Below are 17,106 nucleotides of genomic sequence, written 5' to 3' on the forward strand. Positions count from 1 at the left end.
ACCCGGACAAGACCGGCGAGCTCAACTACTTCGGCTTCGACGGCAGCTTCCCGCTGCAGTACTACCCGTACTACGGCCGCCTGCTGCACCCCAACTACCTTCAGCCGCTGGTGGCTATCCAGTTCACCAACGTCACGTTGGGCACGGAGGTGCGCATCGAGTGCAAGGCGTACGGCGCCAACATCGATTACAGCGACAAGGACCGCTATCAGGGACGATTCGATGTCAAGTTGACCATCAACTCGTGACCTCTTCGGTCGGTTCGTCAGTCGGCGCGCACTCCTCACCACCACCACCCCCCTCACCTCCACCAGTTTTTCTTTTGAAAAGCAACCCCACCCCCTCCCAAAAAAAAAAAAAAAAAAAAAAAACCAGTAGAGCCAATGGAGATGATAAAGTCAAATTAGGAAGAAGAAAAAAAAACACCACTCTAGTAGTCTTTAAGCATTCACACTATACAGCAGCGGTTCTCAACTCGTGTTTCTTTACTTCCCTCAAAATATTGTTAGCCTAACAGCATCATTGCAACAAGTCGTTTTTTTTTTTGTTTGTTTTTTTTTGGGGGGGGGACTTTTCAAAAACAGGGCACAACAGACTTAAGACGAGTCCAGTTGCCCTGATTCAACTTTTTGCAGATTTAACACAACCCGGATGACTGAGAATCTACACAGAGGTCAAAATGGCTCGGGCAATTATGCTATTAAGGTAACAATATTTGAAGAAAAAAAAAATTTCATTCAAAACATTGTCTTGGCACATCACCAAACAAAAAGTGTTGGAAGAGCATGTTATTCTTCTGCCTGTCACTTTCCATCTCTGACATATATGAACAAATATTTGTGGTTAATAAATCCTAATTTTTGGACCAATGAAATGACATTGAATAATTTTCCACCGGTTGGGAATCACCGTTCTCAGACACAGGTGCCAAACTTTAGGCCTTGGGGCCAGATCCAGCCCCCCGCATCATTTTCTGCACGCCAACTTGATGTTTCTTGCTCAAATCTGTGCCAAAATTGCAAATTGTCCTCACGTTAAGAACGTTGAGATATTTCAAGCATTTTTTAAATTTTTTTTTTGCCAAACTCCTTTTTCAAAAGGGAGTTGAATAAATAACTGCTTCTATTTTTTTAACTCCTGATTTAAAAACAAGTTCGATTTGTGGTTTTTGCAGTAACTCCAATGAGGCCCTTACATATTTGTATGGTTTCTCAGTTTCTTAGTTACCTTCTAAAGGTAAAACATTTTTTTACATGACTTTTTTTTTTTTTGCTCAAAACATGAAACTGCCATAACATTGCAACTAATATATATATATATATATATAAATTAATACGAGACTATTATAAAATTAGGAACTTTTTCCGAAACGAAACGTGGTTTCTCATAATTTTTGTACTTGGTTAAAAGAAAGTGTACTTTTTTTTAACTACAAATTTGACTTGAAATCATTTTATCCTACACTGCCATATGTCGGTTACCGTCGTAAAGTGAGGGCGCGTCTTCCATTTTCCACTCCCTGTCCACCACCAAATCACGTTTAGGTGCTGCCCCCGCCCACCAGTTGAGAATCACTGCTCTACAGGACCGTATTTCACTTGCAAAGAAAAAAAAAAAAGTGTGCGCTTCATTCCCACCCGGGCTTCTCTTGTCTTTGTCCAGGTTTTTAGGATGTGGCATAGCAATAGCAAAGCAAATGAAATCATATTTATTCCGCTGTACATGATGATGAATTTTACTCCTCCTGGAGACGCGTCCATACTGTCTATGGGGAAAAAAAAAAAACAAAAACAAAACTGCAACTCCACTACTACTACTTACTACTACTGACGTGTTTGTGTCGTAAAATCTCGTCTCGTCCGCTTCTGTGCGCGTGTGCCTGCGCGTGTGTTTGTTTGTGTGTTTGCGACTAACTGAAATACTAGCGCGGTACTGGACACCATCAAGGAAGGATCCATTGTTTGTACGCTTTTCATCTCCCCCGACCCCCTTTGTCGTTTGTATTTTTTTTTTTTTGTAGTTCCTAGCAGAGTCCTTATACTGTTGAATGTTTTAGTCATGTTCATGGTGAAAGAATTTTATATTTATGCAGTTGTACATTTTATTTCTCTCTCTCTCTTTCTCTCAGAAATGTCATGTTTTGAATCTGATACCAAAGTAGTCGCTGGTTGAAAACGAAACAAAAAAAAAGTATCAATGCAGTATCCTGTTACATGTCGACAAAAAAAAAAATGAAAAGAAAATAATCTGAACACTGTCAGGAGCCTTCTGGTCACTTTATTTAATCTGGCTGAAACAATAAAACAACAACAACAAAGTCAAGTGGTGGTTGTGTGTCAGTTTCTTTCCATCAGCTGTCTAGGATCTTGTTGAAGTTGAATTTTATCTTTATCGTGATTAGAATGAGTAAAATAAGCATTCCGTGGAAACATCAATTTTTCCGGAACAAGACTGTTATGCACTAAAATGAATTCTCAAATCAAAATCAATACTTCAAACTATAGTTCATTTGAGCTGTGATGTTTCATGGCCTGTAAAGTAAAAATAAAAGTCTTCTGTATTTGACATACCACAGAGAAGAGAGCGTAGTTAACAACCGGGCCAAATTTGAATCATAATGAAAATCAAACAGATAAAAGGGTGACTTCAAAATCGCAAAAATAATCTTGTTACTGTCTCCGCTCTCAAACACTTACTAGTATCTGTTGAGAAAAAAAAATTAAAACGGATGCTAGTCAAACATTGAAAAAATTCTGCCAATGATAAAGGAGCTAATTTTGTCTCGATTAATCGGTTGCGCCCGAGTAATGATGATACTAATTATCTAAACACTTGTCAGGGGTCTTCTGGTCGCACTTTTATCTGTGAGAAACAACAAAATCTTGATGTGTCATGACTTTGTTTGGAGTCAGCCGTCCAGGATTTTGAAGAAATACTGCACCTGTGGACCACAAAATGGCCGCCCCCGTCAGGTTCAAGTGGCAAATGGTTAACAAGGAGGCATTATTCAACCGCCCCTGCCCTCCCCAACACCACCGTCGCCGCTGCCGCTCCACCCCTTCGCCGCTCCACCCCTTCGCCGCTACACAAAAGCTTTTGTTTCAAATCCCGCCGTCATTCTTGTTCCCGTCACACTGTGAGAGATCTGAGGCAAGCGGGATCGGGGCCCGCGCTGCGGTCATGAGACTTTTGTGGGGTGGGTAACAAACACCCTATCACACTGCCTGGAAAAGGTTACCAGGTTGTCGTGTACAAATGGCACCAAATAGGAATGGGTCACGCGAAGCAAACATTTTTACAAGTATAGTTATTTCCCTGGTATATCGCACACTCGTATATATTCTGCACCAAGAAAATCATCAAAAGATGATTGTCCCTGGTACTCCCGTATTATAAACTCTCCAGATTTACTGGTATCCACGCTAAAAAGATTTCTTGTGTCCAGAGATGTACATTTTTTTATAAAGAGAAGTTTGCTTACCTTGCTAGTGTTGGCTGTTAACACTCGAGCCTTGGTCAGAGCTCTCACCACTTGCTGATGTGACAACAAGAAGCCGTCTCGTGTGATCACACGTGATCCCACAAAACCAAAGAGCAGCAAAAATTCCCGGATATGCAGCGATGTAGCTCAAACGTTTCAGGTCAGAGTGTTGTGAAATGGCCATGTGGCAAACAAAAAAACTTCTTTGGAAAATAGTTCTTGCCCTCCGGGGTACCCACATTTATATGAAACACTATATCAGGTCCCAAAAAAATTTCAAAATGAGTCATCACAATACTATTTTTTTGTCTCCAAAATATTTGATTTCTGCCCAGCTTTTTTTATTGAATTTCGCGTGGATTCTCTCTTATGTTCTGGTCAAGATGCGCCCATTTCACAGAACTATTGTGCGCACTATAACTTAACACCCACCTCCAGGATGGCATCTTCAGGAAGGTCTGTGCAATGGACGGCGTTTTTGACTTTGTCTGTGCCGTAAATGGCTCGCAGCGTGGCCGGTCGCAGGTGACGAGCGATGTCCTGTGGAAAGACCAAACGGAGAAATAAGGTTCGCATCAGGAAACACTCTGCCAGCCAGATTCTGACACTGAAATTTATGACCCCTGCTCGACACTTGATTAGGGACACCTGGACAATTATTTACACACGCTACGACTCACAAATCCCGTACTAATCACATTGCCCAATGAATGGCTCCAAAAGTGAGTGCTGCTGTCTTTCAGTTAGACCCAAAATGTGTGTTGGCAACACAGGCAGCATCTTGAGTGTCCTTCTTGAAGGTCACTGCGCCTAGCCTCCAGGAATTGAAACCCTCCCACCGGGTCCCAACACACTCAGGCACACAAGGCTGAGTGTTAATTCTATGGAACACAAGCCGGCAAAGAAACCAGATCGTGAGGAAATTCGGTCCCATTTGTAAATGGCAGGAAGTTGCCACAGGAACACAATTCCCGACGTCCTTCATTGTCCTCGAATAGAAAGAGGCTCTTACGCGCCTTTGATGTGCATCATTTTCAATGATTTTTTAACGTACAACACACAGGGAAAACACACCAAGTCACCATCAACGATTAATGTCATTTACTGCGTACAAAAGACTCGTGCGTTTTTGTTTTGTTTTTTTGGCAGGTGAATGCCGGAGTTGCTATTTTTGTGGGCCCTCCGTACATTGAATGGCGTAACGCCAGACAGGAAAAAGTGTGGCTGGAGAGCGATAAATTACGATACTGAGAGTGACGCAGTTATTCAACTTTCGGAGCTATCAATAGTTCTCAAATTAACACGGTTATCTTCTCATGAAGTGTACTTCCATCGCGAGCAAACTCATGCCGCCGTTTCGTGTGTTATTCTATTCTGTTGGCGACGCTACGTCTGTGTCGTACGTACTTGTCATGCGCTTCGTTAGCATGCTAATGTTAGTTCAGGGCTGTTAGCATAGCGAATGCTACCATTTACGTACGTGCAGATTTATGTGTCGTTCGACTAATGATGTCACTTGAAGTTTATCTTAGTTACTTTTAAAACGCATTTCTTTTCAGAGGTGTAATCACATCAAGTTTTTTCCATTCACCTTTCAGAGACAGCAACAGAAACACGCCGTCATTCTTTGTTACAGACGCATCTGTTGTGAGAGCGCTATAAATACAGTATAGCTGTATTATATTGAAATGTAATTCGGTTCCTTAATTCAGCTAAAAATACACAAAAACAAACACAGGCTGTTGCAGGTCAAATTTGACACGTCTACTAAAATGAATTTAGTTTTACCCGTGTATGTCAAGTATACCTATTGTGTATTTTTATAGGACCGTGGGGGAAGATTTCAAGTGTGGGTTTGAAACCGCCCAGAGAACTGTCTATGTTTCCACCACCTTTGCAGATACAGAAAAATGCACTGTTGCCCTGTGAAGGTCAGGGGGGAATGAACGTGAGAGTGAACGAGTCGAACAGCGCGAAGCATGATCAGACTGTGAAATGCTTAAAAATATTGACAGCAGATATTTTTTTTTATCTAAAAATGAGTGATGCAAAACATTAGAGAAGCACACTTTCCCCGCACTTCGGAATTTGGAGCTCGTGGTGAAGTGGCCTTGGGGGCTGCATTTGCTAGTTCCATGACAGAGATGTTTGCGTAATTGCGTCGGTTCCTGGTGAGCGACCTTCCTCCTCAACTGTAATTGGATTGTGTTGACTGAGCGAGAGCTTGGACCCCTCGCTGGCGTCACGGCTTGCCGCGTCCGTCAATCTGCGCGTGCATGCAGCAGGGAAATTAAAAGACGCCGTTTAAAAGGCAATTTCAAAGTCAGTGATTCGGAGGCCAAAGATGAAATTGGCAAAAGGCGTCGTGGCATCAGAACATTGAATTCATACATTTGGATTTTTTTTCTTCCATTTTATATTATCGACTAAACAAAAAATGTTACTTTACTGAAACGTTATCTGCAAATAGCAACATCTGAGAAACGGATCACTTTGTATTGTCCCTTAATTTTTTTCATGTATAAATACACTACCATATAATCCACAGTACGATAATATAAAAGTCTGACATTACATTTTCACAAACACAAAAGGCCTCAGCGTTACAGCACAGAAGCGACAGTAAAGTTAGAGGTCGGGACAAAATCTTCTCACCATCACATTAGCACGTCAACAAGGTGGAGGAGGACTGTGACAATCATCATCGCTCATATTAGGAAGGACCAAAAAAGTTATTAGGAACCCCTCCTTCTTCAGTTATTCGCAGGGACGTCAGTCAGTGGATAATCATATACTGATATGTATTCATCACACGTAGACAAGAGCTCGATAGCAACGTGAATAAAATCAGGTTTTCATCCTCGTCTGGGCTTTTTTTTCTTTCTTTTTTTCAAATGCCATAAACCCAGAGTTGACACGCCAACGGGCTTTTTTTCCTGAGGTAGACAAATGAAGTGAAACCTTGTACCCTTGAAACAGATGTTTGTCCTTTCTATTAATCAAGAACTTACAGCCTTGCCATGTGTGTGACAGAGAACGCGCCTGCGTGTGTGTGTGTGTGTGTGTGTGTGTGTGCATGCGCGTGTGTGTGTGTGTGTGGTTTAGGGGCTACAGGTGCGTGACGTGAAAGCTAATGGATGCAACGCCGGTGCTGTTGCCGTGGCGACGAGCTTGTCAGCAGGAATGTGACTCAGCACCTTTTTTGATTAAAAAAAGTGAACAACACAGTTTCAGCAAGTTTTTTTTCTTTCTTTCTTTTTTTTTTATGCTGGCTTGGTCAACTAGTTAGCACGCTGGCCTCACATTGCAGAGGTGCGCAGTTTGATTCCGGCTCTGGCCTTCCTGTGCGGACTTTGCATGTTCTCCCCATGCCTGCGTGGGTTTTCTCCGGGTACTCCGGTTTCCTCCCACATTCCAAAAACATGCGCGGCAGGTTAATGGAACTAAATTGTCCCAAGGTGTGATTATGAGCGTGAATGGTTGTTCGTCAGTGTGTGCCCTGCGATTGGCTGGCAACTGGTTCAGGGTTCAACCCGCCTACTGCCCGAAGACAGCTGGGATTGGTCCCAGCACGCCCGCGACCCTTGTGAGGATAAAGCGGATGAGAAAATGGATGGATGGAAGCCCAATTAAGCAGGAAAGGTCTGACGAAGAGTGGAATAGAACCATGCCAGGAGACCTTTTGACATGTCACACGAGTGCACATCCTGCTGGACTTTGGTTGACCAAATAATGAGGTTGGCTCGATAGTGGGCCACATCCATTTATTGTCTTCTAAATGAGCTGGACGTGGGGCGCGGTTCAGGGGTGGGGGGTGGGGGGGACGTTAGCCAACACTACTCCAGCCAATTGGAGCGAGCCCATGACAGCAGTGCAAAGGTCATCGTGTGCGTGTGTATTGCGGCTGATGGTCAGAACGGACTATTGACTAATGGATCTGTCAGTGCTAATAATAAAAAACAGCCCTCCTCTTTATCGATCAGACGCTACACTCATTGATGACACACTTAGTGCGTGCGTGCGTGTCGTCAGCTGCCTGGAAGTTACACAACAGCATGCAAAGATGCACAACAATAGCTGTTCTATTTCAGACAGAGGCAGAGCGTCATTTCCGAGTTCTGCTGCTGAAATATCATCCATGAAACAAAAACACCAGTTGCTGCAGGGGGGAACACGCAAAAGCAGATGCGCAGACGACATCGCTACGTGGCGAGTGCATGACGGGAATAAATGATCAATTTGTATCAATTAAATAACAATAAAAGCAGCACTAAATATAAACAGACTACAAATAATACACTGTAAATACAACAAGAAATAAAAAAATGGTCAATACAAAATAAAAGTAAATGAATCCAACTAAAATTAAAGAATAATTTAATTAAAAACGGGATTACGAATAAATAAAAATGGAAATGTAAACACAAAAGAAGCAATATATATATATATATATATATATATATATAAATTTTTTTAGATTATGCATTGATAATAGTCTTTTCATTTGCTTTGTATTTATTTCCTATTGCATTTAGCTAATGTATATTTTGTTGATATATATATATATATATATATATATATATATATATATATATCACCAAAATATACAAATATACATTTACATATATATAAACAAAATATGCAATAGCTAAATGCAAGAGGAAATCAATACAAGGAAATGAAAAGACAATATTATCAATACATAACCTAAAAAATGAATATACGTTTGGAAAAAAATAAATAAAATTATCCAGTAAAAAAAAAAAAAAAAAAATACAGCCTCAAAAATCCAATCTGTATGTCATTGGAAATATATGTGAGCCTTGAGTAGAAATGCACATGATCTCCTGTGAAGGCACCAGTCATGTGAACACACGCTCACTTAGTCACATCATGGTAGGAATGTGTCATCGACACGCATTTGGGAGGTAACGGCAGCTTAGCCATTTCAAATTGTGTACTTTCCTCTATTTACTCCACGACAGATGGTTAAATTAACACACGGGGAAGGAGAGTTTGTGGCGAAACGTCGGAAGCTGACGCTGTTTCGGTTAGCGACTCACCGGATCAGCGGGCCCGCAGAATTCGCGGAAGGTCTTGGCTACGTCGGCGCCATGGAGCTCCAGGACCATGCAGGTTCCCAAAGACAGCTCGGTCACCATGTCCTTTGGGGGGAATACGATCACACACATTGCTAATCATGTCACGGCGCCCTCTCTCATGTCGACATTTGACATTTTCCTTCCCAGCTGATGATGCGCCGACGTTGCGCTCACCAAGTATTCCGTCACGACGCCTTTGTAAACTTCATAGAACTCCTCGGCATTGGCTCGGTCCACGTTGAACTGTGTGGAGGGGGTCGCACATAGAGAGAGAGAGAGAGAGGGGGAAAAAATAAAACATAAATACATTTGCTAACATCGCTATGAATCTATGCAAAGCACGTGGACGTCATTTTTTTAGAGAAGCAGTCATCGCAGTAGCAGGAAAATAACGAGCCGAACAATTCGTAGTTCGTAGTTGTAGAGAAGCTCGTAGCAGGTGAACTAGAAGAACCATAAGTAATAGTAGCAGCACTAGAAGAAGAACTAGTCACAGTTAAAGGAGAATTAGTAGTTGTGTGTAGTTGGAAACTCGTAGTACAAGAACTAGAAGTAATTGTAGTAGTACAGGAAGTAGAAGGAGGAGTGGTTCGTACAAAAACTAGCGACATGGTAGTATTAGTTAAAGGACTCGATCAAGTAGCAGAAGCACGGGTGGTACTACTCATAGTGGTAGTACACGTAGAAGAACACGGAGAAGATCCAGGTTAGGCTTTTTGAGGCCTTGGAGCTGTCAGCGCCGAGTGGCATCCCAATACTTTTCTCCGTAGTGTGACAGGACAACAGTGCATGTGTGTTTACCATTTGCAGAGCCGAGATGTGAAAGCCGGCTGCGGTAATGGAGTTGATGATCTTGCCGGCCAGCCCTGCCCAAAAAAAAACAAACAAAAAAAAAAAAAAAACCCAAACCCACTTCTTACAGGTTATCTCTTTCAACACTCCAGACGCCCTCATGGGAGTCAGGAGGAGGCGGATTGGAAAACGGGATGGATAGCGAGAGAAAGACAGAGAAGGTCACACGGGATGAGGATAAGACGTTTGCCAATCTGGCTCAGTCTGTCAATTTGCTCGTGTGCTCCCCCCCTCCTTTAAAAAAAAAAAAAAAAAAAAAGAAAAAAAACCCAGCTGCTCCTGTTGCTAGGCAACCCGCTACTACTTATGGTGCCTGGCAACAGGAGCTTCATCGATTCCAATCATGTCTGCACGGCGCGTCTGCTCACGCGTGACCGCCGACGGGGGTGGGCGGGGTGGGCGACTCGGCCCGCCATGACGCTGCGGACTCGTCTGGAATGAGACCGCGATAGCGTTTCTAACAAGATGGATGCCAGTCTTGTCGATCGCAAATGTGCTTCCGGTGAGTCCACTGGTTGGAAGTCAGCGAACCAATAAAACCAAATCATCTGCAGTGTTTTCGAGGAAATAGAATAAATCGACTCCATAAACCGATACGTCTATATAATCTCAGCCGGCAAAGCTAAAGCTGAGAGCCGATGCAAACGAGTCATCAATGTTTTTGAATACTGTTAAGAAAATAGAACATGCGCCGAATGACGTCTATATCCAGTGTAAGTGGGATAAAAGTGCGATCCAAACTGACCGTGAATTTGTGACAGAGGTCTTGCGTCTGATCCAGTGAGGTTCACATGAACAACCAATTTTTTTTGTCATTTTGGAAGATGGACTGAGGTGACTTTGAAAGTAACATGCCAGGCTTCCTCCTCATCATAACATCGACGCCAGTTGAGCATTTGGCGCCGGTTGCTCAATCGTCGCCGGCGGCCAAACAAACATCACGCTCCGAGGGCTTATCTTGAATAAACCAAACATCGACGTGTCTCGACAGGAGACGCAAAACTCCTTCAACAACCTTCACCCTGGCGCGGCTCCAGGAAGGTGTGGCGGGGGAGGTACGTGCGTGCCACGGCGATCCCGACGTGTCTTAATAAGTACGGATGAGCTGTCATTTGCGCTGTCAGTTTGGATAGCGCGGCATTAAAAATCCTAAATCTGAAACATTTCATACATCACTGATCCGCGTCCAAGGATTTGGGAGTGCTAGGCGGGTCACAACAGTAAAGCCAAGCAGCAACTCCACGCAAACAGAATTTAAAATTTGAAATCATATTACGACGTCATTGTTTTCTCGATTAACCAACATGGCAACTTAGTTCATGTACAGCCAGCTACCAGTTAGCCAAACTGCAAAGTCGCCATAGCTAACCTTTCTTTGTGGGTTGTCTCGTGGCAGATGGTGTTCAAGTTCTTCGCTGTGACCTTCTCTGTCTTTCAGTCGCAAACCTCGTATGTTGCCATTCTCCCTTTCAAAAACATAATCCTGGAAGCCAAATTTATTTATCTTCAAGGCTCCTTTATGATGCTAAAATTGGGATCACACCTCCTTGACACCAATTAGTGCACTACCGTTGCAATTTAGACGTCCTTGGCGACATATGTCATTTTAGAATCAGCGCAAAAAGACGCAAGTAGGAGAGTTTCTCAGCGAGAAACGGGGAAAGGAAACCACGGGAAGGACCACACTCGCTCTTACCCTGGGAGACGGCATGCGGTTTGATGATGCAACACGTGCACTGGGAGTAGAGGGCCGTGTTGAGGGGGCCGTGGCAGATTGTGGTCGGGAAAAAAAACTCCAGCTCCTGTGGACCGCGAGAACACAATGCTGCATTAGAACACGGCGCCAAGACTTATGAAGACAAGGCGAGAGGGGACATAAACATTAATGAGGGTGGAGACAGACTTGAGAGAACGCGAGGCGGCTAGGCAACCCGCTACTACTTATGGTGCCTGGCAACAGGAGCTTCATCGATTCCAATCATGTCTGCACGGCGCGTCTGCTCACGCGTGACCGCCGACGGGGGTGGGCGGGGTGGGCGACTCGGCCCGCCATGACGCTGCGGACTCGTCTGGAATGAGACCGCGATAGCGTTTCTAACAAGATGGATGCCAGTCTTGTCGATCGCAAATGTGCTTCCGGTGAGTCCACTGGTTGGAAGTCAGCGAACCAATAAAACCAAATCATCTGCAGTGTTTTCGAGGAAATAGAATAAATCGACTCCATAAACCGATACGTCTATATAATCTCAGCCGGCAAAGCTAAAGCTGAGAGCCGATGCAAACGAGTCATCAATGTTTTTGAATACTGTTAAGAAAATAGAACATGCGCCGAATGACATCTATATCCAGTGTAAGTGGGATAAAAGTGCGATCCAAACTGACCGTGAATTTGTGACAGAGGTCTTGCGTCTGATCCGGTGAGGTTCACATGAACAACCAATTTTTTTTGTCATTTTGGAAGATGGACTGAGGTGACTTTGAAAGTAACATGCCAGGCTTCCTCCTCATCATAACATCGACGCCAGTTGAGCATTTGGCGCCGGTTGCTCAATCGTCGCCGGCGGCCAAACAAACATCACGCTCCGAGGGCTTATCTTGAATAAACCAAACATCGACGTGTCTCGACAGGAGACGCAAAACTCCTTCAACAACCTTCACCCTGGCGCGGCTCCAGGAAGGTGTGGCGGGGGAGGTACGTGCGTGCCACGGCGATCCCGACGTGTCTTAATAAGTACGGATGAGCTGTCATTTGCGCTGTCAGTTTGGATAGCGCGGCATTAAAAATCCTAAATCTGAAACATTTCATACATCACTGATCCGCGTCCAAGGATTTGGGAGTGCTAGGCGGGTCACAACAGTAAAGCCAAGCAGCAACTCCACGCAAACAGAATTTAAAATTTGAAATCATATTACGACGTCATTGTTTTCTCGATTAACCAACATGGCAACTTAGTTCATGTACAGCCAGCTACCAGTTAGCCAAACTGCAAAGTCGCCATAGCTAACCTTTCTTTGTGGGTTGTCTCGTGGCAGATGGTGTTCAAGTTCTTCGCTGTGACCTTCTCTGTCTTTCAGTCGCAAACCTCGTATGTTGCCATTCTCCCTTTCAAAAACATAATCCTGGAAGCCAAATTTATTTATCTTCAAGGCTCCTTTATGATGCTAAAATTGGGATCACACCTCCTTGACACCAATTAGTGCACTACCGTTGCAATTTAGACGTCCTTGGCGACATATGTCATTTTAGAATCAGCGCAAAAAGACGCAAGTAGGAGAGTTTCTCAGCGAGAAACGGGGAAAGGAAACCACGGGAAGGACCACACTCGCTCTTACCCTGGGAGACGGCATGCGGTTTGATGATGCAACACGTGCACTGGGAGTAGAGGGCCGTGTTGAGGGGGCCGTGGCAGATTGTGGTCGGGAAAAAAAACTCCAGCTCCTGTGGACCGCGAGAACACAATGCTGCATTAGAACACGGCGCCAAGACTTATGAAGACAAGGCGAGAGGGGACATAAACATTAATGAGGGTGGAGACAGACTTGAGAGAACGCGAGGCGTGCGCAGGGCATTGCGGCTTGTGAGGGGCATAAAGCCTGTGGAGGACATTGCACATCGTCCAAACATAAAAACTCCATCGAGCCATGGACAGGGAATTAAAAGTAGAGTGTATGTCAAGATAAGAGAGGACATGAAGACAAATGTAGACATTAAGACTAGAGGACATAAGATCAGTGAGGACATTAAAACCGGAACAGCACTGGTGCAAGTGCCACGATTATTAATTTTGGGCACCAAAGCAGTAATATAAAAATTACTCCGAGCAGAGGAAGACCAAGTAGGAGGAATCAAACTAATAGTAAACTCTTTAACACTCAACTTTATTTATTATGTAAGAACTTGTAGTATATTAAGACCAAATCTCACTGAGTGGGGGTGGTTTGCAAGTGATACGAAGGTTTTGTCATCAGGGTTCGTTTCTTGTCGCCGTCAAATTTTGAACGTGTTCAAAATGTCTTTGCGAAAGTCTGGAAGGGACATGAAATTGCTTACTCTGGCGGCGAAGGTAAGCGAGTCAGAGCTGTGTGCCAAATCTCTCCCGAACTGGCTGCGTGCGCTCTGCGGCGCCTCCTTGTGTGCCACCGCCGCGTCTGAGGATCCCACAAAGTTCTTCCAGACGGACACTGCCTCGTCGCCCACCAGCTCCAATGCCACCACGGGACCGGAGCACAGCTGCTGCACCAAGGAACTGTTAAGAACAGCCAAAGACATGCTTAAAAATATGCATATACTATGTGTAAATATATCCTTTTTCTAATGTGGGTGTTATATTTAATACAGAGCAGTTACTTCAATTCCAACGCAACGTATTTTGAACAACATACACTTCAGTGTCATTTAGTGTGTGTGTGTGTGTGTGTGTGTGTGTGTGTGTGTGTGTGTGTGTGTGTGTGTGTGTGTGTGTGTGTGTCTGTTTGGCTTCCTGTTCCTGTATTCTTTCTTTTCATTGGGGTATTGGGCAGTTGTGACTGAGCCCCATCTATTCTGCCTAGCAACAGATGTATGGTCTGTTTTCATTGGCCTATTGGGCAGTCGCAAAACAGCCCATTTTACTCTGCACACACGGTTTTCACTGACCTGTTGTGAAGGTGGGACTCAGCCCAATTTCTTCTACCTAGCAACTGTATGAACTGCTGTCATTGGCCAAATGTGATTCAGGCTTATTTTATCCTGCCTAGCAACAACTGCCTTCACTCGTTTCATTGGCCCAAATTGGGACTCAGCCCAAATTTACTCCTCCGAGCCACAACTGCCTGCTTTTGTTTTCATTGAACGATTCAGCTGCTAATCTGCCCAGTAAGACCGGTCAGCTCATTTTTATTGGCCTTTCAAGAATCTGGGCAATTTCTATTGATCTACGTTGCCGGTTTTGCTAGCTGATGAACATTTTAAGTCTGTTGTGAATTGTAATCACGAATCACGTCACCTGCTGTCAACATTTACACTCACTTGAAGAAGGGCTTTGACTGATGCTCCACATAAAAGTCTGCAGCTTGGCTCCTGAAATGATAACACATTGTAACTGGTGTGCAAAATGAATAAAAGGCTGTGTTGCAGCGACAGAACTCTATTCTGGTTTCTATAAGGAAACGAATGAGGGGAGCTGAACAACTGATATGAATCAAACATAGCGGGACTAGTTGGCAACGCGAACTGCATCAATAATTGCCATTGTATACGTGTGTTTATGGCTAATAAAGTGGAAACTAATTCCAAAACATATGGTATGTTCGAGTCCACGTGTGCATGGATGGTCACGAGCATCAAGTCTAAAACATCACATCGGGTTAAAGGACACCTACAAACTAGTCTCTTTGTATAAAGTTCAAGTTCAAGTCAGCTTTATTGTCAATAAATAAATGCTTTCAATAATGAATTACCATGTCAATTGCGTCATCTTGGCGTTGGTGACCATCAGGTTGGCCTGGGTGACCATTTCCAAGACATCTCCAAGCTTGCTGACGGCGTCCGGCTTGAGTAGCGCGAGGGTCCTGTATGACATCACGTCATTTGATTGCATTTATTATGAGCATTAAATGCTCTGACTGTGACTTTTGAGATTAACAAATATGCAGTAAATATGAATCCGGATGAGATTTGCTTCCAAAATATCTCTTGAAAAATGACACCAGTCATCATTTGACCCCGTCTCGTGTGATTATTCAGATCTGACGCCCCGCTCACGTCTGGCCTTCTGCTTAAGGAGCTTCTAAAAATAATCCCGAGGCGGTTTTTGTTGATGAGGTGAGGCCGTTACCGTTCTTTTTTGCTGCCGAGCTTGCTGGCCGTGTATTGGTCGCCGTAGTCGACGATGTTGAGCTGCCGCGAGAAGACGTTGACCCGGTTGCCCACAAACAGATCCCTCTGGTGCAGGTCGCCGTATTTGGTCCGGCGCAGGAAAATACGCTGGTTCTTCACGTCAAACTGTCATAAAAACACCAAAAGTCCATCAGCGTGGAACAGTGGTGATAATGTGTTGCTAATGAGGCATGAAAAAGGCCTGTCTTAAAATAACACAGAAAAACAACGCTATAAGCCATCATCATAGCAATAAATAATATTCATATTCTTCAGGAAGGACCAGCGGTGTTTATTCACTCAACTGCTAAACATAAGCCTTAATTTATGAATGTTACTAAATATATTTACTCTCTTACATATTGTATTGTATGATATTATGAAAATCTGATGTGCTCAAGAAAAAAAAAATCAACACATTTATTTCATGATCGCTGAAATCTCACCTGAGTGCGATCGTAGATTGGGAGGCAAGTACATTCCTAAATAAAGTAAATAAATAAGTAGAACTGTTCCGTACCATCTCCACAGTGTGGTCATGGGGGTAGTAAAAGAGCTGGTAGCGCCGCACCAGAGCTGCCATTGGGTCGTACCAATCGGCCAAAAAGGCAAAGCGCTCCTTCTCCTCCTGAGCAAAAAGAGACAAAAACATTAAGCATACCAATTACTCATTTCATACAAGCTATATGGCCATTTTATTACGTTTTCTTGACTCAATGAAACATTTTTTTTCTAAGCAAAACGTATATTTTGTTGGACTCCTACTGTACTTTATGTTTTGCAACTTGCTTTAACTCCCATCACTTACCAAGAGCAATACTGACGTTTCCCTGCCCCATTTTAAGAATTTTACCTTCTATAAGACTCAATTGGAGTCTTTTGCCATGCTGCTGTTCATTATCAAGCCAAACATAGTTTATGCTTGACACTGAACTACCCAAAAACAAATATAGCGTAGTAGCACTCCCTATTGACATGAATCAATCTTCTTTTTTTGGGTGGGGGCACAAATATGTCATGACTTTATCAAATTATTTATCGTTTGTGCAAGTGCGGCTAGTGTTGCAGAGGTTTTATTGTAGCAACAATCCCCATGGCAACAGAAAAAAAAGCTCACATACTCTACAGTTTAAAGTAAATGAACTCGCGAGACAGACACCAATCAAATATTGATAACAGCTCATTAAGCCACCACAATTGTGTATATCATATAAAAAAAAAAAAAGACTACAGATCGTCAATTAGCGTTAACCGGAGTACTAGCGTCCGTGAAGACCAATATTCGGGGAACACAATTGAAAGCTTTCGGCGACTTTTTGTTGTTGTTTTTATCGGAGGCGAATGAAAAGCTAACAAAATTGCGTTCGTGTTGTTTGTTGAATATGAAATATGAGTTTTACTCAACTTGCCATTATTTAGTCGTTAACGAAGTCCTCATGTCCCAAATGTTTAGCTCGGCAAGCGTTTGCTAGGTAGCTTCGGCTGTGCTCATGGTGCGTTCCAGTTCCAATGTAAAATGTAAAGACGAAGCTGTAATGAATTCCTTGATATTTAATGGGGCGTTGCAATGTTCCTAAATATATTTAATGCCCAATCTGTCGTTGTTTTTGACTATATGTTACAATTTATAACCACTCAAGACGTAATATATGTCCTTGTTACTCGTGGGCTAAGACTTGGAGATGAAATGTGTCAATAAAATTTCAGAGGGTTTTGAACGCCGCATTGGTTTCTATAGTAACTATGGGCAAGTTCGGAAATACGCTGTGACGCCGGTGCATTACTAAATAATTGAAACGATTTATAGCACATTT

General features: G+C 43.3%; 1 protein-coding gene across 1 annotated transcript; it reads right to left on the minus strand.

Annotated features, from left to right (window-relative positions):
• Positions 1-2,257: 2,257 nt before the first annotated feature.
• On the minus strand, positions 2,258-16,971 carry nme7 (NME/NM23 family member 7). The gene is made up of 12 exons (XM_019897218.1): positions 16,702-16,971; positions 15,813-15,920; positions 15,252-15,418; positions 14,875-14,985; positions 14,444-14,494; positions 13,487-13,682; positions 12,769-12,874; positions 9,385-9,449; positions 8,758-8,826; positions 8,545-8,646; positions 3,914-4,021; positions 2,258-2,941 (listed from the first exon to the last, which is right to left on the minus strand). Exons 1-12 carry the CDS (start codon positions 16,702-16,704, stop codon positions 2,909-2,911), a joined length of 1,119 nt encoding a protein of 372 aa, XP_019752777.1. The 5' UTR covers positions 16,705-16,971; the 3' UTR covers positions 2,258-2,908.
• Positions 16,972-17,106: the final 135 nt, after the last annotated feature.

This window comes from Hippocampus comes, unplaced genomic scaffold (assembly GCF_001891065.2).
Source record: "Hippocampus comes isolate QL1 unplaced genomic scaffold, H_comes_QL1_v1.1 scaffold22, whole genome shotgun sequence".
Taxonomy (NCBI): Eukaryota; Metazoa; Chordata; class Actinopteri; order Syngnathiformes; family Syngnathidae; genus Hippocampus; species Hippocampus comes.

Coding starts and splice junctions, on each gene's coding strand:
- nme7 (XM_019897218.1), bottom strand. Junction 13,683..14,443: donor CAGTCAAAGCCCTTCTTCAA/GTGAGTGTAAAT, acceptor TGTTCTTAACAG/TTCCTTGGTGCAGCAGCTGT. Junction 8,827..9,384: donor ACATCTCGGCTCTGCAAATG/GTAAACACACAT, acceptor CCCTCCACACAG/TTCAACGTGGACCGAGCCAA.